This window comes from Grus americana, chromosome 2 (assembly GCF_028858705.1).
Source record: "Grus americana isolate bGruAme1 chromosome 2, bGruAme1.mat, whole genome shotgun sequence".
Lineage (NCBI taxonomy): Eukaryota > Metazoa > Chordata > Aves > Gruiformes > Gruidae > Grus > Grus americana.
The window spans coordinates 151653724-151677911 of record NC_072853.1 but is presented as its reverse complement, the minus strand read 5'-3'; the positions used below and the strand labels follow the sequence as shown (position 1 = coordinate 151677911).

The window sequence follows — 24188 nt, the reverse complement described above, 5'->3', positions numbered from 1 at the left end:
TCCACTTAGGTAAATCTTTGGTCAACTGACTAGTCCACAAGGACTTTGTACTCCCAATTTGCAAATACTACTCCTCCTCCACCTTACACTTGGATGCTAAGCTCTCCAGGTAAAGCAGCAGGATTTTTGTTTCACTTGTATCACTTCTTTCAATAAAGCTATGATATACAGCCTGAACACCTAACATTAAGCCCAACAAGCTACAGAAGTTCCCCCAAAATATGTAAAAATCACTGACACTTAAATTTACTTTCCACGTGTCCAGAAGCCCAGGTATCAGGGCCAGCATGAACATTTACACTCTCATACCATATGGATCCAACCACATCTGACACAACTGCCAGAGCTGCAGCTACACAGTTCTGCTACGTGTAAGAGTTCATCGCTGTTCTTCAACTTCCACATTATCAGCAATAGACAATTCCACTGTGACTTTCACCTGCATCAAAACTGCTATTTGGTATATCACCATTACCAAAGGATCAGAACGTGGGGGGTTGCCTCCTCCTAGCAAGCACTGCTGTCCAGGTGATCTGATCTACTACAAAACTAGAACTTGCACTGGGAGGAGTATATAATCCATGGTGGGGAAGCTTAGAAGCTGACATGTCAGCACATGCTCTTTTCTACTCCCCCATCCACTGCAAAAACAAGGCTTCTACGCTCTTACTTCCCTTTCCAGCATTCGTTCAATAGCTCCCATCCCCCCCACAATCACAGAGAGGGCCTCTACTCTTCTGTTTTGCTAAGAACAGGTAGGAGCAGCACTAGTTACCCATGCAAACATGGACAAGGATAGGTTAGGATGACAACAGTCTGCGCTGTCCTCTCCACCCTTGTAATGGAAGACAAAGGAAGCAGTAATCTTGAACAGGACAAAAGAACACGACTAGCACCATAATAGCGTTGGTACCTCACAGTTACGATGTTCTTTGGCACTACACATAACTGAGAAATAGTAGTACTAATTAAGTATCTAGCCATTACTTTTAAGATCATGTTTATAATCACTCTCCCACTGGCAGCAGCTTTTCAACACAGGCCATAATTTCAGTTTATTTCTTAAAACTTTCTTACTACTTGCCTGCAAGTGATATAAAGTAATATAAAGAAAAAACAAATTTGAGAGGAATCTTAATTCATCACTTAACCTACCCCCCTGAGGACTGAAAACATCCTAACATAATGCTACTATCTTCACAGTCCAATGCCCAGCCATTTATCCTAATCCCTCACACTTGCAAAGAATTACAGCAGGTTTCCAAACAAACAGCCAACAAATTAGGTACAGAACGCTGCTCTGCAGCAGACTTTAACCTCATTTCCTTTCAGTACCCCCAAACTTGTTTAAAAGCTTAGAAATGAAAAAAAAAAAAAATGCAGCAAGATTTTGGCAGGCAGCTTTGTTAGAGTTGTATACATAAATTTCCCTTGCAGAAGTTGCAAAAGGGAATATATGATGTAACTGGGGGGAAAAGCATTCTTTGGGTTTTGTGCTCTGTGTTCTCTTCAGTAATTGGCTCAACTCCTTTGCTCACAAGTGCAAACGCTTAACTGTAGAAATGTTCAGTTGATTAGGAAAAAACAGTATTTAGATTTTGAAGCCTGAGGTGAAACTAGCCAAGAACGTGAAGGGCAACAAGGGCTGTACATCAGGAGCAAATGTTAAGGAACAGGTGGGTTGCCTCTCCACAAGGCAAGGGGACCTAGAGACAAAGGACATGAAAAAGGCCAGGAGAGTCAGCAACATTTTTTTGCCTGGGTTTTTACGAGTATGGTCTGCCCTCAGGCCTCCCACGTGCCCAAGCACATCACAGTCAGTGTGAGTAAAGTATTACCTAGAGCAGAGGAAGAAGTTAAGGAGCACTTAAACCAACTGGACGTATGTCCATGCAACCAGATGGTATGTACCCAAGGGTAATCAGGGAGCTGTTCAGTATTACTCAGATGCCGCATCACCTTGAAGCGGCACGGTGAGCAGTTAAGTTTCTTGATGATGGGGAAAAAAGCAAGCGTTAAATCCATCTTCAAGCAGCACAAGGAGGACAACCTGGGGAACCACAGGCCAGTTGACCTCAGTTTCTGGGAAAGTTATACAGCACGTCTTCCTGGAAGGGGTTCCAGCTACATGAAAGACTAAAAGGCAAAATAAAAAAAAAAAGCCAGCATAGATTTATCAAGGGCAAATTATGTCTGATCAACCTCACTGACTTCTACGATGACATGATCAGCTCAGAGGAAAATCAGTGATGACTTCAGCAAGGCCTGTGACATCATGTGGTACAGTATTTTTACAGCCAAACTGTTCAATTATCCAGCCCATATTTCATGCGTAAGGTGAGTGGAAAACTGAGTGAACTGCTGGGCCCAAAGGTTGCAGTCAGCAGTACAAAGATCAATTGAAAGCCAGTGACTAGTGCTGTCCTTCACTGATTAATACTGGGGTCAATACTGTTTAATAAAAACTTAAAAATCTAGACAGTGGCACACAGTGTACCTTCAATGAGTTTGCACATGACGCCTACTTTGGGGGGAGCAGTCAATATGCTGGAGGGTAGGTTGTTATTCAGAAGCACCTGAATGAGTAGACAGGAATCAAGTTCAAAAAAGGCAAATGCAAAGTCCTGCACCTGGGGTAGAACAACCCCATGCAACAATGCTGCAACAGCCCCACGGAACAGCACAGCCTGAGTGGGTAGAAAGTCGCTTTGCAGAAAAAGACCCAAGGATCCTGGTGGACAAGTTAAATGTGAGTTGGAAACGTATCCCTGTGGCAAAGCAGGCCAAGCACGTGCTGGGCTATATTAGCAAGAGCGTGGTTGAAGAAAGCAATTCCTCCCCTCTTCTTCAGAGCTTATGAGATCCACACTACCTGGAGCACTTTGTAGTGGGGAGTCCAAAACCAGACAAGAATTAAACTGCCACACCAAAGGAATCTGGCAGAGGACTACACAGATGACTAGGGGTCTGAAGCACATGCCATATCAGGAGAGGCCGAAAGAACTGGGTTTATTCAGTCTGGAAAAGAGAAGGCTGAGTGAAGGGGATTGAAGGATCTTCTTACTGTTTTTAACTACCTATGGGAAGAACAGACAAGCCAGACTCTTCAGATATGCGCAGTGATAGGACAGGATGCAGAGACACAAGTTGCAACAAGGGAAATTCTAATTAGATATAAAGAAAAAACATTTCACCATAAGGGTAGTCAAATGTTAGAGGAACATGCTCAGAGATATTAAAAAAATCACATAAACAATGCCCTGAGCAATTCAAACTTGCCAGCCCTTCTTTGAGTTGGCACTTGGACACGATCACGACTAGAAGTCCCTTCCAACCTAAATTATTCTATGTATTCATACAGCATCAGCATACTGAGGGTGCAGAGAAAGGCTGCATTTATTAGCTAAGTAGAATTGCGGCATCACCTCCAATGCTTATTTATTCCTTAGTTCTAATAGGATCAAAGCTCCCCTATGACTGCCTCCTCTCCATTTATCAACGCGGCTTTTCTGACTCCTACTTCATCATTAAAAATCACTCTAACGCATCAGAAATGTTTCAGGAAAATAAATAAAATCTTTGGGTTTCTCAAAAATAAAGTTGTATCTTAATTATGAATAAAACATACTGTCGCAAAATAACCTAGCACTGCTATGTTAGCAGCAGGGGGAGCTACGAATGCAGCAATGATAGATAGTTCCAAACTACTGCTGTATTTTTCAATGCTTCAGTAAAGCCAAGTACCTGCCTTAGGTGCTGGATGAGTTAAAGACTGACTTTGCTTCCAGAGGCAAAAACATCTGTACAAGAGTATGAAAACAGGATGGTTCTGAAACACATTACTACAAACTACAAATCCTACAACCTACAAAATCTGGAGGAAACACCTCCCCCTCCAGCAGTTTTGCATCTTCTAAGGTAAAGGAAAAATATTCCCAGTCCTTTCTGGAAATAAAGAGAAACTAGCAACCTGATGAAACTATTAATTATGGAAGCACACATTTAGTTCCATTTTTAAAGCAGCCATAATTCATGGTGTGTCTGGAATCATCTCTTACAAAAAGACTCACTGTATACCTACATTGCATTCATTTCCTAACTTACATGACCGAAATGTTCACAACTTTAAAGTTATCAATAGCTATTCATATATTTTTAGACAGTGCTTCCTCCCAAACAAGTTAAAAATAATTTTAGCTCCATTTGCTTAAAACTTTTAATAATAGAAAAAGTAAAGGAAATGTAGTTGTAATCAGCCTCTGCACAATAAATCTTCATTTAAGCTGTAGAAAAATGCAACCTTAATTCACAGAGTCTCTTTTTGGACCACCTGTCTACAGTTCAGGTTGCTAAGTAGTCGTTCATTCCTATAAAATAAGGAGTTAGCCCCAAGAGCAGTCCCCAATCCGATCGACTGCTTTCGCCTGTGAAGGAATAATCTGTTCTGTATCAATTCAGAAATACTGCTTGGACACAGGAAATCTTTTGCAGATGAGTAAATCTACATCTGAGTTGCTTTATTTTCATTCAACTGCACTGTACTGAACAGAAGAAAACATCACACAGGTTTTTCCAAATCACCTGTTCCTTATCTTCCATTTTTTGCAAACGAGACACTTCCAAAAGAAACAGAAACACATGAAGTCATGATACACAATATACCACAGTCACAAACATGTAACAATTTGAGAGATATAGAACACTAAACAATACTAATACTGTCACAATATCTTTGATACCAGGCTGCACACACTTCCCTATTTGTGCACTGCCTCCTGCGCCTCCTCGAACATGGGACAGTGCTACCTCCACGATGCCTCTGCTTCAGTGGTGCAGTCGCTGAGACAAACTCAGCTTGCCCTCTCCAGCAAAGTGCTGATGCCAAGCAGAGCAACGGCTTGCAGAGGGCCAGTACATCCCTAAACGGAACTGGATGTGGGTAAGGGTTATGCCAAAGTAGTAAGTCCTATATAACCCAAAAGGTAGAGGGGGACACAGTACAGTGTATGGATTAGCAGGCCAAATGCCCAACCAGTATCACTTCACACAGACTCCAGGCCATGGTGAATGTTTCCCAGAGTAAGACCATCTTCCTTAGCAAGGTTGCCAATGGGGAAGGGATGATCAAAGGACAAAAAAGGGTCTGTGATGGAGAGCTATTCCCCGAAACCTCACCGCTCCTTATGAAAAGGTCTAGTCCACTTATTAAAAAGGTTTAGCTGGTTGCCAAGTATAATTTTATTTTTGGTATTGTAATTCAGAAAGGTTTAAACAGCGCCATCCATAATTACTACAGACTGGAGCTGGTACACTGTTCTGCCCATAGACGAAAATGAGTTGTAGATTAGACATCTGCCAAAGATTAGAATCAAGTGTCTGTAAAGACAACCAACATTAAAGACTCAAAAACTTCTGACCTGCTTCTGTTTGTACCCCCAAACTGATCAATAGCACAGTGTCTGCAGTAAAACCAGTCGATGGGATAGGACTGCCAAGCAAACAAACAAAAACCCACCCCAAAAAAACCCAAAACACAAAACAACACCCCTCTCCCCACAAAAACCAACAGATATTTGAAAATCTAACAGTAAGTTAGCGCACCAATGACATGTAATCCAAGGTCCCCTTTAGTATATAGTCCCAGAAGGGCAGATAAAAGGACCTCACTATTTTATGATCTGGAAAGCACCACCAAGTAGCTTCAGGTATGCTGACAAGGGAAGAGTGTTGGGTTTTTTGTTTGGTTGTTTGGGTTTGTTGGTTTGTTTTTTTTTTTTACTATCACAGCACACACCTTATTCAACCTAAATAGGGTTAGTTTAAAAGTGAAAAATCTAGCTTTTAAGTGCAACACCTTGTAGATTTACAGGAACTCATTGTGATGATGAACCTGCAATCTCTTGCCATGCTTCTAGACCATGACTCCATCACAGACAGATCTTAGGACAAATCTTTGATTACAGCCCCCGGAACCACTATGATAAAGTGCACAGCATCCTACACAATGAAAAATCCATCTTCCCAAAAGAAAAAAACTCAAACAAGACAGAGATTCTAAATACACCTTGTAAATCCATGGCTAAATGTTCCTATCATGCAACATCTGAATAGGCTGCAATCTTGATAAAAAAGTCCGGCCAAGGAAAAGCATTTGTGAAACTTACTTCATTTTTAATGTTTTTCATTAAAGCAGTAAAATTGCCTGATAGACAAAAGTTCTTACTAATTTAAAAATCAAATTACACTACAGCAAGACACCACAAACATCTAACACTAAGCAAATCACATAAAGTATTTAATCCCACAACCACACAGCATAACCTCCAAACTCAGAAATCGCAATACAAGCAATCACTTGTAAAATTGACTCCAGAGCAACAGGGCAGAAATATTAATTCTATTCTGCTTCTGCGAATGGAACTGTAGTAGTGGTGCTAAAGTGGAGCATCTACCGCATTAGCTCTGTAACAAAGATATTTAGCTGCATCCTTTCAGCAACAGCAGAGTAAATCATGTTTTCAATAAACAGGGCAAAGAAGAATCTACAAATTGCAATGCATACAACATACATCGGATTCAGAGCAAAAACAGAGGACAGCACAAATAAGTATTTCAATGTACCTTGAGCGCTGAAGGCTTCGTGGAGAGGCAGGTTCATGACCCGCCTGCTTGTCAGCTATTACCGGCTGCTGAGGTGCTGCCTGTGAAGCTGGTCCTTGTTTAACACCTGGAGTAGCAACCTGGAAAATTCAAAACTTCATTAGATTTCCTCCACAGTAAATATCAAGCGTAAGAACCACAGGAAAACACGGAAATTACAAGACCAGCGGGGTTTTTTGATACAAGGTCTTTTGTTGACAGAATTTTTATGCTCTTCACAAGGTGGTTTTTTGGGGTTTTTTTTAATCATCTCTAGTTCCACAGTTGTGATGGTTTTTTTACTAAAATAGAAAGAGTACTTAATAGACATAACAGAAGCAAATTTAGATCCATCTGACTTGTCAAAATATCGCAAGTTTATTGGGCAAAAATAGTTCAACCCAATTTCATTTTTGACCATATCTTCCACATGAGCATCAAGCTCATTTTCAACCTCAGAAGAACTGATTATTATCCAAATAAAAATTTTCACTCAAAAAGTTAGAAGATCCCTACTTGAAAACACATTACACAGTGTCAAGAGCAGAATTACATCATAACCATGTTATAACATCTCTATCAGAAATGGTAAAAAAAAATAATCTAAAGCATATTTATCAGTCTGCTACTCCCCCTTTTTAACTGTTCTGTAAGTTCTAAAGTAATGAATGACCAAAAAAAAAAGGAAAAAAAAAAAGAGTCACCAGTAGCTTTTTCCTTCTCCTTTGTAGTACACATTCACATGTAAGATATTAGGACCCCAGCAGTGAGATACAGTCTTTTTTCTGTGAATTCCTGAACTGCAACAGGATTAAAACTTTGGGAATATAGTAATGTCTAAGTTACAGTACATGGAGTTCAAGATACATTTTCTGCCCCATACTCTCCATACCTCTATCCCTTTTAAAGTATGTTCAAAAGAGGCAGCGGCTCCAAAACTTATCCCCCACTCCAGAAAAATCAAGCTAACCATTTTAAGAAAGAGAGGGGGAATTAAAATGGGTTCTAGGGATCCATGAAGACAAAAAGCATAAATCAGGCAGCCTGTCTGGCATTTGCTGACATCAAGCTGGTTGGTGTACATTACTAACTAGCGGTCATCTGAACCTCCAGAAATTCTCTCAGTTTCAGAAACAGACACCTGTGAAACAAACCACAGATGGCAAGTCAGACAGTATCTACTAACGTAAACTCAAGACATAACTTCATTTATTTAAATTTACAGGAAATCTTAATGTAATCTCAAACTTACTTATACATCTAAGAGGAAAAGCCACCTTTTAAAGTTATCATCAAAACCCCAAAGAAGTCTGAAAAGCACATGAAAAACCTCATGGTTCTAGTAAGATAAAGCAAGATCATTGCAGGATCACTTAAGTGTGTTGAAATCAACAGAATTACACAGTTAAGGGGGGAAAAGTAATAGTAGTTCTTATATTTATTTATGAAAAAAAAAAAAAAAAAAAAAGACTACCCAAACATCTTTATGAAATGTATGACATGAAGAACTTTGCTATTAATGCCTGAATTTGGCTCACCCTGTGAGCAGACATAACTATCAAGGCTGTTCAAACAGAAGGAACAATTACAAAAGGAAAGTTAACAGAAGGAAAGATAACAGAATCATCTTGCAGATCCAAACTGGAAAATTAACCAGCTCCTTGGCTGGCAAAAATAAAAACAAAAATGGATTGTAAAGAAAAATTGGGATTTGTGAAATAAATGAACCACAAAAACTCTTAACTATTCCCTATTTTCCAAGTGTTTCTAAGATTGTAAGTAGATGTACTAGGAACAAAAAAAAATAAACGGCTAAAAAAATAAGTAATTCCATAAGCAACATTCTCACCGAGCTTGACAGGTCTGTGTAACATATTTTACATGGTTATTTTGCAGAAATTCAGAACAGTTTCTAACCATTCAACACAGGCACAGCTAAACAGCAAAATGTGATGCATAGGATCCTGGAGTGTGCGACACCTGAACTGCCAGGTGAGTACAGCACACCTCCAGGCAGATGTACCAGCTTGAGCTTAAAAGCAGTACAGACACGTTGATGCAGTCTGAAGCAACAGGCCCTACTGTGCAAATGGCACTACACTGTTCCCAGAGCCAACCTAACTATCTGTGCATCTGGCACTGGGCTCTGCTTGCACGCTGTCAGTTCAGCTTTGTCGATGCCTGCTGCACAGAAGGACCCTAAGCCAACAAGCTTGTGTTCTGAAACCAAGTGTGTCCTGGCACAGCACCACATCTTGATTATGCATAATTTACCTCAAACTCTTTCTTAGAACTGGATAAGCTAACTTGACTGCCGTATCCGAAGGAGTACTAGAACAGACATGCTCACAATGCAGCTATCACCACCTAAATTCTCAATCCCATCTTACAGAATTGAATTACATGAATACAACAACTATCACAAAAGCTATTTCTCTACTGAACTGGAAAAGTATCTCCTGCTGAACCAGAATTTGGTACTTCTAGGACTAACACACAAACAATTCATATTAATATTTCAACAGTTCTGTTAGTAGCACCAGATTTGAGGAACACAAAAATGAAGAAAAGATCCTGCTGTCAAGCACTACTATTACGCTCAGCTCCTGTGAAGCTAGTCAAGGTACCTAGAAAACAGAAAGCTTTTATGGTTATGATATCCCAGTGTAGTAAGAGTTATAACTTCCTTACAGAGGGATGGGAGTGAAAACTTGCCCATGTATGTAATAATCCTGATGGACTGTTGTGCATTAATAGCACTCCGAAGCAAAGACATTATAGCTTAGAATGAGTAACTCTAATTTACTACACTTAACACTTTGATTGCAAACACATTGTATGTTTCAAAAATAAACCATATGTGCAATCTCACCTCATTGTGGTGCAATCTTAAGAAAGACAGATTAAAATATAGTAATTTCAAAATGTGTCACAGTATATAGACGTCACCACTTTCAGAAGAACGTCCATATATATATATATATATATATGTATATATCAATAAAACACAAAACTCTAGTCTGAAAATACCAGAAGTGAAATCATGCCTGCCAATCACTAACTGTAGGCAATCACAGAGCCCTGCATGTAAGTGGAGATTCTCATATCAGACAAAGCAAAAAATAATCAACACTTTGTTGTTGTTTTTTGAGGAGTGGCAGCTTTGTTGTAGTTATGATGTATACTAAACTCAGATCAACTCTTCTCAAACCTGCATTTAGCCTTGAAGTTTTTTGCTTCTACCGAAAACCTCAGGGAAGGCTTGTGTGTCCAAAAGCATATTTAATGACACAGTTGGTCTACCAAGACAGATTGGCCCTACTTACAACCCTTGGCTTGCCTTCACTTTCTCTTAAGGCATAGTTTACTACCACACCACCTACTTCATAGGTATAATGCTGGCCTTTACACTGAGTGAAAGGCAGTGGGTCCAAGTTTGTCTGCACAGTTCCAGGAAAATATTTGTATAAGGATGATAAATACTAAAGAAACTAAGTTTATAAAAACAAGGATTAATGTTTTTTGGGGGAAAAAGTCCTGCTGAGCTGTCCTTCCTTCAAGTTTTCTTTCAGAAAACACTGTAGATAAAGAAGATCCCAAAGGATAAAGCTTTTGCCGTGTTTATAACGTAGCTGATAATCAGAACTTTATAAAGTAGATCCAGAACTCTGGGTTGTAGAGACCAGAAGAGATCAACTTCCAGTTACTGACCATTAACAACTTAAGAAGATTCTTTTTCATATCCCAGAATTTGGAAGTGCCAGACATCTCCCTTCATTTCAAGTCTGCTATCCAATAATTTCATTGTCACCTAGCTATGGGATGTGACCACACAGATTCAGGATACACTCCAAGGGCAGAAACAAAGACAACAAGCAGGATTAGTACACATGCAAGTCTTTCACAATTAATTGTCAATCACAACAAACTGGGAGAATCACTTGGTTTGCTTTGTACTCATGAGAAAATTCAAATGTAAGAAAATGAGGCATTTTTACTAGAACGAGGAAAGCAATCTGTCCTCCTGAAGATAAAACTATTCCTTAAAAGCCTTAAAGACCTAAGAGGTTCTCTCCTGAGCAGAAAATTGAAAGAAAGATGCTTAGCTAAGGGGCGGGGGGGGGGGGCCCAGGAAAACAGGGATTGTGTGTGTGTGTGTGTGCGTGTGTAAGAATAAAAAACTATCAAACAAGACTGGTCTCACCCCAAAGTCTAGAGCCATGCTTCTTACACTGATAAGCTACTACGTAGGCTGAGCAACATACTGATAGACTGGGTTAAAATCTGAGGATCTCAATCTTGAAAGATCTGTACAATGAATAGACAGGACAAGCTCCATTGCATAAAAATAGCAAACCTCTAGGGGAGGTCCAAATCCTCCTCAACAGACTTCTATTTTTCACACCCAGAACAACACTGTAAACTGCTGAATTATTGTTTTGATCCCACTAGAGGGATCGCACACACACACAAAGTAAAAAGAAAAAAAAAAAAAAAAGACAACTGTATATTTTCTACTTCATCCTTAGGAAGAACCTTAGGAGCTTATTTGTTAGCTTCAATTAATGTTTCCTAGTCACTGATCCAATTAAGCATTTCTGAATGAATGGGGGTGAGGGGGTGGGAAGGGCAAGACATATAATGTTATTGACCTTGTAAACAGCTAGAACATTTCTAAATCAAATTTGAGACTACATCAAGTCAACTTCCCCAAGAATTTCTCTCCCATTCTAAAAATATCTTATTGGCTGAAGTCTAGATAACTACATCAGCTGTTGCCTTTGAAGGAAGATTTTGTTTCCATTTAAGTATGTTAAAATACTGATCTCTTGGTAATATCTCCAGATAGCATCTGAAGCTAGCACAAGATTTTTTTCAAGAACAGAAAAGCATACTAGAATTCCAAGCTAGATGTGTACTGCAACAATACAGCCAAGCAGTTGTTTCTGTTTCTATTGGGAATGATAACATACATATTTTACTATCTTATATGTAACTGCTAGCGCATGGATATATAGCAGCAATACTTAGTATTACCTATAATGGTTTCTTACTACAATATGGCATAAATCAAAAGGAGCTTACCTTCTGCTGCGACGATACCGGTGGCGTAGTCATCAAAGGCTTAAGCGGAACAGTGTTAGTCTGAGGTGTGCTTATTCTTGGAGATACATATGATCTTGGTGATGAGGCATCAGATGTTAAAGACATTGGAGACTGATTAGATGGCTGAGCTGTAAAGAAAAAAAGAAGTTGTTTTTAATAAAACCATATCCTATCTTAAAATGTGAATTAGATTTTCTTTTGTTACTTTGCAGTATGTTCTATTAGATAATATACAAACATATTCACCTTGAGATAGCTGGGGGGTATGTGAACAACTGGAACAATCAGATGTTCAACAACAATCCTAACTAAAGAACTGTGTTTTCCCCAAACTCTCCACTTCTAAAACTTGAGGAGAGGGGGAAAGATAAGATGCTATTATGCAATGGTTTTTACACATGAAGTGACTATATTAGTTTCATTTACAATTCCTATTTTAGAGTGCTTAACTCAATTTAACCAAAAGAATGCATGAACAGTTTATCTAGAAACCTATTCACCCGCTCTAGGCATCTACCAACAGTTCCCTGCCCATCTTTTAATTACTGGTTAAAAATTAGTATTAACATAATACTGCTTAGCTACTCAGTAACATGACTGCATTTATTGGTCTGGTTTAAATTTCTAGCTTTATTAAGTTACAAACCAGAATGCATTGAAGATACCTGAAGGAATATCTTGCCTGGAAGCTGTAAAATACTATTTACAGGAGACTACAAACCCCCACCCCCCTCCACCAGATAGAATAAAATTTCTTTTAAGAATTTCAGGCCTCTCCCAAGAGCCACAGTTGCACAGTATTACAAAAAGGGTGTTTGACTAAGAGTCGTCTTTTACATTGAACATTAAATAATGTCTAATTACAGTTCAGAATAAATTGAGAGGGTCTCACACATTTCACATTACTCATACAGAGTTAGTCAACATACAAAGAAAATCCCAAATGGAGAGACAGAGAAGTACATTTACTTAGTTACGTGTCAGCTTCCTGCTCCCCAAGTAACAATTTCTTATCCTGTCTTTGGAAAAAGAAGTCATTGGACATTCTCCACACCAGACGGCCAAACATACGACATAAGACAGCTTCTGCAAGTTTCAATTGTATCAGCCTTTATAAAATGCAACATAATAATTTTACATAAGTGAAAAGAAGACTCTGAATACCTTGCGTAGACAGTTGTGCAGCTTGAGAAATTAGGGAAGTGATATTGAAAGCAGATGGTCCAGCAGTAAGAATTTTATGGAGTATAGACTGCAGAGAAGCTTGTGTCACAGCTGCTGTTAGAACTAAAAACAAACATTCTGTTTTACTGGCAATTCTAGATTACTTTAAACTGTTCAAACTGGCTAAATATATTTAAGCAGCATTTACTTTCTGATTTTGTTCCCGTATCCACAATAGACCAAAGAGCCACCTTAACTATTTTTCAATGACTTGAATTCAATTCATGAATGCTTGGCACGTCTAACCAAGTCCTTTGTTCAGTAGTTTTATCTTTGAGACATACACTAAAAAAAAATTTTTTTAGAAAATAACTTTAACTCTTCAGCTTGACCTTATGGATCAATAATAATACTTGTAAACATAAAGAGAACATTTGTTACATTTGTTATTGTAGTAAGCAAAATGTGTGTGTGTGTAGGGGGTTTAAACTATAATAATTAAAAAAAGAAAAAAGAAAAAAAAGCAGTATCACTTTAACTCACTAAAAGAGATGGGGAGGGAAGACTTCCTGTTCAAGGTAAAAGAAAAGATCTTTCAAGTTAAAAATCCAGACACTGTTTCTTCTTTAAAAAAAAAACCAAAACAACAAACCCCCCCCCAACCAACAACAACAAAAAACCCCCCACCAAAACAAACCAAAATCCCCACCAAAAAAAACCCAAACAAAAGACTTATTTGTTCTGGGTTTAGCTGTCCCATCCCCCCTCTCCTCCAGTAAAAAATTAATCATTTTCAATCAACTGTTTTAAAACTGCACTATAGAGGAAAAGCATCTTACAGGGTGAGCCAATGAGATCCAGCTTCTGAACTAATCTTTTCAAGGTCTACAGGCCCTGTGGACTATTTCCTGAACATGCACTACCCATGCACAAGCCTGAAAAAACTGACTCACTAGCAGAAACACAGAGTAACTCTGCATCATGTGCACATTAAGGGCAGTCCTGCTACACAAGGTGAAATCACTGCCCATGTGGACCTGCCAGCCAGGCCCTCAGGCCACCAGAACAACATTAAACACTCTTGTTCCAAGACAGACACAGCTGTTGCTGAGATACAGCACCAAAAAATGACTAGGAATTTAAATTGGCAACTAATAAAATCCAATTGGAGTCTTGATTGGACCTTTCATTTTTTAACACAAGTAACCATGATACTCCTACTTTTTTTAGTCCAATCTACTGCACTACAGTTTTAAAAGCTTCTTCCTGCACAGAAAAAAAACCACAACCAACTCACCTATTAGTACTGAATGAAGCCATAATATTTGCTGATTAAAAGGAAGTCAATTGACAGCTTTTCCTTACAAATAATCGTGATGTAAATAATAGTAAAATTTTACTTAAAATGTTACTATTTTGACTTTCATGGTTTGCACTTTTAAAAAGTTAATTAACTCTGGACAATACATGTAAATGTTTTGCTTCCTGTTTAAATCGGTGATCAGCGCACAAGTTCAAAGAAGCAAACAAAAAATCCCCCACCACTTTCTTCACCAGTAACCTCCCACATGCAGGCACCACATTAGATAAAATTACATTCAAAATGCATCAAATCTACCTGTTCTTGCAGTGAAAGGCACTATAGCTAGTTCTAAACTTTCTTCTAATAAACTAGGCCAATGTGACAAAAATCTAAGGGATACACTGATTACACACACAAAATTTAACCTGCTAGTAAAATTACCAGTATGCTATCTTTATTCAGAGAGGCTAACACCTTCTGTTAGAGAAGAAAAGTTGACAGGCAACAAGATTTAAGAATCCCTAGAAGTTTCAGTATTTGCAAAAACATTATTAGAATAGCAGCACAAACTACAGAAAACAAAGAACATTACACAAAACAAAAGAACAAAAAGCTCTCAATTTTGTACAACAGGTGATGCCAATACAGCTATTAAGTCACCAGTCTCAATTAGACTGCTCACATACATCAGCTTAAACGTTACTTGGCTAATTTAAAAAGATTTAACAGGAAAAAAAAAACCCACCACAAAAAACCAAAACCAATCCCCACTTTATCTAGGGATTCATTTATTCACTTTTCACTTAAAGTAAGGCTTGCATTTACTACAGCTTAGTATTCAGTAATACACTAATGTGTGTAAATAAGAGGTTACATCAAGTTTAAAGAATCCTTACCTTCATTGATTTTGGATATATCTACGCTAGAATTATTAAGCTGCAAGGTGGCTTGCAGAGCAGGCAGCAGCTGTCGAAGGAGATTTGGGTCCTGAAGTAACGGAGGAATTGGTGATTGTGGTACAGGTGAGACAGGAACTGTAGGAGCAGATGAAGCAGGCGCAGAAGTTGGATTCAGTCCAGAAGCAGAAGATGTAGAAGGAGTTGTGCAAGAATGGGATACAGACTTGTCCACAGATGCAGACTCTGAACAGAAGACAGAGAGTAATTTTTATTTTCCCCAATGTAACCTGACTTCTCACTAGTACAATATTCATATTAAATTCAGATGATCAAATGCTTAACTATTGTTACAAGAAAAAAAACACATTAATATAACGAAAATTGAAGATATCCACTATCTAGTGCAACTTAGGCTACTGAACTTAATATTTATTAGGAACACACACACACACAGAAAAGAATCTTTCCACTTCAAGGTATTGGACTGAAAGCTGCCAGTATTACAAACGAAAATTTTTTTCCACTAATTTTTAGGACAAATGTGGGCCAAAAATTCCTCAGTGATTTTTTCTTTTACTGTACATATACTTATATTCTATGTTTTTACCCATGATTCCAATCTTTTTTTAGAACACATACTATGAACGAAAACCTTATAGTCCATGGACTTTACAAATAGGCTAGTATGTCAAATTTGAGGGGAGGGTGCAAGTCATACTTCATTTATTCAGAGACCAGACTGCAAGGACCTACAAAACAAAGACCAATTCTATTAAACACAACCCAGCTACGTTGCTCAGGATTCACAGACAGGATAATGAGCTGCACTAGAAATGTAAAACAAGAGCTGTTAACATCCCCACAGCAGAGTGGAACAACATCTAAAAAAAATGTATCTGCCCACAATAAGTTTCAAACTTGTCAGCTTCTCCCAAAGCATCAAGACCTATATCCTTTATTTTATTAATCTCATTTGAGCAAATATCAACACTTACTATCCACAGCAATGCTTAATACTTAAAGTCAATTATACTGTATGGCAATTTGTTCTAATTAATGTGAGTTAGTTAATTTTAAATTTGACTTCCAGTTAACATTAAAGTTTCTCCTCCATTCCAGTACTATGAGAATCTTCTGCACCGGAAGTACTTCTACTTACTATAGGTGTACCATCAGTCACTTCAAATATCCTTCCTGTAAGAAGCCTGGGCCACTATATTTCCATTTTAGCTCCCCATTCTCTCATCCCCATTAAAGCCATGAGACACTTCTGCCCCATATTCAGTCAAGACTAATGCCACTACCAAACAGGTTGGATGAAGAGTGGAAAGATGGATATGGATTCAAGATCTCACCCAAGATGCTTGGCCATAATATTACAGACCTGGATTTTAAACCCACCTCGAACTGGGCACAGAATGCCAACCTAGATATTCCTCATTTCAGGCAAAAATCCAAATGAAAGCTAAAATAACTGGCTGGGAAACTCTTTTACTCTAAAGGTGTGTTTTTTTCTTTTCTTTGGAGAGATGGTCAAGGCAAGAAGTGACTGACATTTAGCAAAGAAGGAAAATGAAAAGGTCTTGTTTTGTTTTACTATGTAAGAATAAAGTGTTACAAAATTTCTAGAAGCTTTTGTTTTCTGACAGCCTTAATTGAAACTTTTGACACTAATTGGAGAAGAACCCTAAAATAATGAAAATAAAAAATGACTGAAGTGAGTATCAATACATAAATCAAATAAGATTAGAAATCTCAGTGAAAAGAAAGGGGATTTCTGCTTCCATGCAGTTACAGTAGAAATAGTTCATAACAGGTCACAAAACTCCAAAACAACCCCTTTTCCAGTCAAGTAGCTGGGAAATCTAAACCAGAAGAAAAAATGCTGAAGAATCCAAATTTGACAGCTTGCAAGGATACAACAGCCAGGGCACAGAGACATATTTGACATTTCAAGCAACCTTCTAAAAAAGAGGTGGTCTTATTTAGTTACAAGCTCCTCCGGACAAGGGGTTGGCTTTCAATGTATCTGTAAAGGGACCTGGTCATTTGGCCAGGAGCTTTCCTAAGGAGACCTGACAAAGGGATGAGAAGTGTTACAAAAACTAAAAAAGAAAAAAAGAAGAAAAAAAAAAAGCAGTTACAAAATTTTTATATGGTTTTCAGTACCATGTGACTAGTACAGCTGATTAGGTATTAGCCCCCCCAACAGTAAGTCATTAGCAAAAGTCTCTGTTATAGAAGTATTACACACAAAATCTTACGTTATGGTGTCCAAAGTAAACTTAAGACAACTGCAATTTAACATGCATCAAGCAAACAAGAATCTTATCCTACTAAACAAAAATTTGTAAAGTTTAAATTGAACTCGGATCTGTCACAGTCCAAATAAGGACGAGGAGAAACACTGGCTGACAAAAGCAAGGGAATTAAGCACAATGGGGCATGTTAGTACTTATACACACAAGTCTCCTATTCTACAGTTTTGAGAACCTTACAAAAAACCAAACCAAAACAAACACACACCCTAATTTAAAAACAAACAAAACAGAAAAATATACTAAGCAACTGCCAGCACTCATTTCAAAACATATTTAACATAGTTAGGCTCGTCTTCAGAGTTAGATTGAATTAAGTAAAGAAGCAACTTGCTACTACATTATTAATTCACGTAAGTAATACCTGAGCTTCAAACCACACCACCATACCAAGAAGCTGGAAGTATTTTTCACTCATGCTGTAGTTCTGAACACGAAATATACTGAATCAAAAGCAAACTCGAGCTAACAATACAGTGAAGACACACCTTAAGACCAGTTCTGGGTATTTACTCATTTCTTGAATAAAAGGACTCAAAATATGTAATACAAAACCACTGAATTCCAAGAGGTCTGTAAAAGTACTCTAGTTTGGGTAAACTTCTCTGCTATAAAAATGCAAACTGAATTACATCAAAACAACAGTCCAGTTAATTCTTTCAGACGATATGGAAGCACTATTCTGTAGCTGTATTATCACAGGTATTTGAAGTATGTGTTAAAGTCTGTGAAAGATATTTTTTGTACAATCACCCGGATTAAATACCTAGAAAAAATTACATGAAAAAATGATGGTGTCTAACGCTAACATTCAGATCTTTTGAGATGGTTAACTTTACAAAATCAACAGTCCAAATGTTATGAAAGAATACACCTGTATTGCACAGTGCATCACTGCACTTCATAAATTATGTAATTTAAGTTATTCAGAGTGAAATAAAGGGTATAAACCTGTTTCTGCAAAAAAAAAAAATTGTAAAAATATTTGTAGAAATAGAAATATTTCTTGTTTGTATTGAGTAGCCTGAATGGCTATTTTCTTCTCTATAAAGGGAAACTCCTTTGTGATGAAAACAAACATGCTAAAAAATATAGACTACAGATTAGTTCTATATAATCACTACTTTCATTACCTTAATTTAAATGAACCTATCTTACTCCATGGCTTCCAGACTGGATGCCTGATTTCACAGACGTAAATCCAAGAAACACTGCCAATAACCAAAGCCTCTAAATATTTACACATCCATTTTTGTATAATATGATTACAAAGGTATAAAAGGGGCTTTAATTTATGGTTATAGACAACTTGCAAGTTTTGCCTTTGAAGTTAACACAACTAGTCAAAACTCCTTGAGATGAAATCCTCAGAAATCACTCACTGGGGTCTGTGCATTCCCCCTGCTTTTTCCACAAACAGGAGCAGGAACTTCTCACTCCCTCCTTTTCCTCCCTAATTCCTCTTTTCTGAACTGCTTTGAGAGACTGTTTCATTGTATGTTTTGCCACACAGTTAAGTTTACTTTTCGACATTTAAACACTATTTCCTAGTTTCTAAAACATTTACTAGGGGAAAAAAAAAACAAAAACCAAAACATGTACCAAGCACAACTACAGGCTAGGCACAAGAATAGATTGAGAGCAGCCCTGAGGAGAAGGACTTGGAGGTGTTGGTTGATGAAAAGCTCAACATGATCCAGCAATGTACACTTGCAGCCCAGAAAGCCAACCATATCCTGGGCTGCATCAAAAGAAGCGTGACCAGCAGGTTGGGGGAGGAGATTCTTCCCTTCTACTCTGCTCTCATGAGATCCCACCTGGAATACTGTGTCCAGCTCTACGGTTCCCAACATAAGAAGGACATGTAGCTGTTGGAGTAAGTCCAGGGGAGGGCCGCGAAGCTGATCAGAGGGCTGGAGCACCTCTCCTATGAGGACAGGCTGAGAGAGTTGGGATTGTTCAGCCTGGAGAAAAGAAGGCGGTGGGGAGACCCAGCTGCGGCTTTCCAGTACCTAAAGGGGCCTACAATAAAGCTGGAGAGGGACTGTTTATCAGGGAGTGTAGTGACAGGACAAGGGGTAATGGGTTTAAGCTGAAGGAGGGTCGATTTAGATTAGATGTTAGAAAGAAATTCTGTACTGTTAGAGTGGTGAGGCACTGGAACAGGTTGCCCAGAGAGGCTGTGGATGCCCCATCCCTGGAAGTGTTTAAGACCAGGTTGGATGAGGCTCTGGGCAACATGGTCTAGTGGAGGGTGTCCCTGCCCATGGCAGGGGGGTTGGAACTAGATGATCTTTAAGGTCCCTTCCAACCCAAACCATTTTATGATTCTACAATTTTTGAAAAAAATCCTCAGAATTCTACAATCTTGTAATTCTTAAAAGCATTTGAAGCCTCAAATATCACGAAACACAGTCAAAATCAACACAGCATACTGAGGAGAGCTAAATATCTTTGCAAATCTGAGTCCTTTAGTTTTACAACTCTGATACACTGGTCTCTACAGCTGTATCAACATTAAGTTCATGTTCATTAACAAGCTATCTACAGTATTATTGCAAAATAAGGCTTTTGATTACAAGGCACTCGTTCATAAACCTAATTTGAACCATTAACACATCAGACTAATTTTGAACCTATAATCAAAATTTTACAAACAGAAAATGCAAATTTGGTCTGTCCCCTACACAAAAAATATTTTTAAAGAAAAGATGAACTATGCTGCAAGGCCTGCAAAAGTGTTAAGACTATGACTGAAGTTGCCTGCTATTGACCAGGGTAACTCTGCAGCCTTTTCACTGTCAACACCAATTTCCAAACAAATGTTATGCAAATGACTCCTCAATCTCACATAAAATATCAACTATTATGAAAGTCCCAAGGACAAATTTTTCAATTAAAAAAAAATTAAAACCAAAAGCAGACCATAGCCCACGGTAATCTTTTGAACTGTTGAGAACTTTCTTAATTATAATATACATGTTAAGTCTTCCTCTGAATAAATGAAAGATTAGATTATATTTTAGATTATTTTTTGTGATTTTAAAAATATGACTTTGTGCCAATTATTCCATGATAAGCTAAGCACTTTAAAGTTTCAACTTCAGGAGTTTCTAAGAAAATGTCTAAAAAAAATCCATTCACTTTGTTGTGACAATATGAAAATACAGTATGCTTTCCGACAATGACAAAAACAAGCTAATTAGATGCAGCCTACATATAGAACTAAACAAGTTTCTGGATCGTCAACTTTAATCATATGGGAAAAAATGAGCAAGGAAAAAAGCCATCAAAATAGAAAAAAAGGAAAACAATCAGGTGGCAAACAAAAACAACTAGATGTGGAGATTAACTTAATGGGAAGAACTATTACTTGGTTTTACATTAAAATGGAGCAGGAAAAAACCTTTTTATAATGAAAACTTTTAAAGACCAAAATGACTAGGAAAGAGCTTTCTGTTCATAACCTACTCTGCTGGAAAGTGACCTGCAATCACATCCTTTGGACAAAAAGAAGAGAAGTCCGAGTTTTCAGGCATTATTCTCTATGACAAGAACCTGTATGATAAAGGTGCGTCTTTGTTGCAGGTTTCACAAAAAGGTATCTCAACTGAAGAAACTGGAGGCTATTGCTTGCCCCAGAAACATGTCAAGTTAGAATGGAAACGTTACACTGCATATTTCCCAGCAGCGTGGATTTTTTTTAATAACAAGGCCAAGTAATCCTTTCAGAAAAAACATCATAGATCATTGTCAGCAGTTGTGCCACAATGTTCTTCAATTACAACCTAGATACAAGAAGGCAAACACTTCGCTTCTCAGAGTTTGAGGTAGTACATTAAAGTGCTGCTGAATCTTGCTGTTACCAACCTCTGCCCCTTGTGACAAGAGCCTTTGCTCCTAAGCAAACAGCTGATCTGTTATTGAATCTCATTCTGAAAGGCAATTCTCAGCCTAGTATGTTACAGTTAAAGTTATTCAGACTAGGTTTGCAAGTCTTTTGACTGTTCAGCTACTGTTTCAACAAAGAGTTCTTGACACCAACACACCTACTCCTCCGTTGCGCCTCGGTCACCCTGTTCTACCTGGACTCCTATAAGTACCTATTCCTAGGACTTGCTCACCCCCTTCTCACCAATGTGTACAGAGTTATTCAAGCATGTTGGTGTGACAGAGAATTGAGTAGGAGGAAAAAAAAGAAACAAAAAGAGGAAATGCATTTTTTGTGCAATAACTTCCTTCACAGTCCTCCTCCTGACAATTAAAACATACTAGAACTCCCTATACTAGTAGCTTTAAAATACTGCTATATATAGCTTGCTCTTATTCTGCCACTTATATGGACAGCTGATTTATTTCAACAAAGATTTTTTTAATGACGTGGAAATTACCCAATATTGTTGACTGGATAACTCCCAAATTATCAATGTGATCCTTTGAGTGTTCCAATAGCTTTTACTAGTAATGTAATTTTTTATGCCATTTAAAACAAAACCGATGCATTCAAAGTCCTTCAGATTCAACACTACAATATTACTCAAACACTCTATTGTGAGCTTGAGCTGAATGTTTGGTCTGCTAGTAAGTCATGCATGTGTGCTCTCACAGTGTGCTCTCTGTGGAAGGAAAATTGCATTACAAAATTTTCAGAAATTCATTGCCTTACTGCCCCATAAACCTCACCTCCACTATACTGATTAAACAACTACCACCTAGAACAGCTAACTGAACTGCCTGATTTACTGCTGATGATTAAGAATCGTAACACACTCATCTGTGCTGAAGTACCTTGAGTGGATAGTCCACCAACTAAGTTCTCTGAGCAGCAACAGTCATGTTTAGCTTTTTTTTACACAGTTCACTTCTGATCTACTAAGGACCTTAAGCCACACCAAAATATATAAATATTTAAAAGCAATGCATTTTGTAAACACATTTGGCCAAATGAAACTATTGCAACAACAGTAACTGGGTTCTCAAATACACTCAAATTATTGAAAAAACAAATAATTCCATATTTTTCTCAGTGGGATTACTCCAGTCTTAAAACCGAATTTTCTTATTTTATCTCTGCTGCCAAAATAACTATAACCGCAATGCTCAGCAAACAAGTATAAAGTACTGGAAGAAACCTCTAACAGTCTTGCTTTTCTAACCACTGTATGAATTGAGTAACATACTTAGAACTGCAAAACTCAGCCAAAGATGCAACGATACCAGGAGCAATATTAATAACTGACTGCTAAAGACTAGCAAGTGTTACAAGTAAGAAAACCACAGGGGTGAGAAAAGGATGAGGAAGAAGCTCAGCTGTCACTGACCAACCACTTTAATCTGTCAGCATCAGGGTCACAACCCACCCAGCGTTTCACTGGCCAGCTCGTGAGTTTTGTCAGAAAAATTTTAGAGTATTGCTACACTAGAAACGGAAGTGCTGCCTGATGGGACTTGGAGAAAAGGTGTGAGAAGTATCCTACAGACAGACACACTGTTAAGATATGGACAACACAACATTTCATTCAGTAACTGAATTAGAAATAGGAAAATGTGATGTGCCCTACAGATAAAGCAGCCAAAAAGTAGGAAAAGCAACCCCACACTTTACCTGCATAAAGCACTCACAGTGAGCACAAACAGAAGCAGTAGATTCTGACTGGAACATTCAAACCAAAGGGTAGAGGTCAAATAGTTCCCCAGGAACTCTCCACTACTGCCAGCCATTGAGGGCAGAGGACTACCGCTAACAGCTGAGCTATAGTTCAGCCAGGGATTTTATTCAATCTCCTTGTGGGACTACAACATACCCCTGCAGCAAAAGAGATTGAGCTGAAAAAAGTGTTGTCGTTGGTTGTTGTGGTTTTTTGTTGTTTTGTTTTTCACAACTATTACTGCATTAAAAAATACACACTAAGAACAGAACTATTAAAACAGTGGTACATATATGCTGGCATAAGTCTGCCAGCAACACATTGACAAGAAGCAAGAACTCATTTAGGCAAGGACTGCTGTGCATACTATTCAGTCATTTGGACCAAGCTATTTTTATAAGCAAAAAAATACAGCTTTACCTCTTTTTAGAAAGAGAGAGGGATGGCACAGCTAGCGAACAGAAAAAGATCAAAGGTGGTTTCCTTTACTAGTTTAAAAATAAACCCCTCAAACTATTTTCCAATTTTACAAAGATACTTTTAGAAGATAGTTTGACCTTAGCATCTCAGGACATTTTTTTTTTCCCATTTTAACAGCTACAAACAAATATTTTTAAACACTGCATACCTATAATACTACAGGTTCACAGTCACCTCTGGAAAAACAGGTAACAAGTAGACTATCCAAAAACATCTCAACATATAGCACTGCTTCCTCCCTTTTAAATTTAAATACATAAAATGCTACAGAAATTATACTAGTCAAATTGCTTCTTAAACAAAAAAAAAACAACCACCAAAACAAAAAAAATGAAGTCCAACATTCACAAAAAAAGAAAAAGGCAAGACTATTGAATGTACTCTTTGAATCGTCTCTTATCACAATGAATTTTTCTGTAAGAAATGAGATATTCAAGCAAAACATGAAAACTCACACTTTCTGGGAAAAGTATTTCAAGCCTAACATTAATCTATTCTAATTCTTCAATTACTTACTTTCTGTAATCCACCCTGCCTGAAGCTCAGGAAGTATTCTATTTCCTAACAATGAAGTGCCATGAAACACTTGCCTCGTTGATGCAAGAGTATTACAGAGAATCTATCCATTTAA

General features: G+C 37.9%; 1 protein-coding gene across 4 annotated transcripts in view; it reads right to left on the bottom strand.

Moving 5' to 3' along the window:
- Window positions 1-24188, bottom strand: part of WAC (WW domain containing adaptor with coiled-coil) — a 62594-nt gene that overhangs the window by 8916 nt on the left and 29490 nt on the right. For all 4 annotated transcript variants that reach the window (XM_054817577.1, XM_054817576.1, XM_054817575.1 and 1 more), the window contains exons 8-11: window positions 15109-15354; window positions 12910-13032; window positions 11725-11873; window positions 6622-6740 (exon numbers count right to left, since the gene is read on the bottom strand). In XM_054817577.1, the coding sequence (XP_054673552.1) occupies window positions 6622-6740; window positions 11725-11873; window positions 12910-13032; window positions 15109-15354 (637 nt within the window). The remainder of the gene's footprint in view (window positions 1-6621; window positions 6741-11724; window positions 11874-12909; window positions 13033-15108; window positions 15355-24188) is intronic.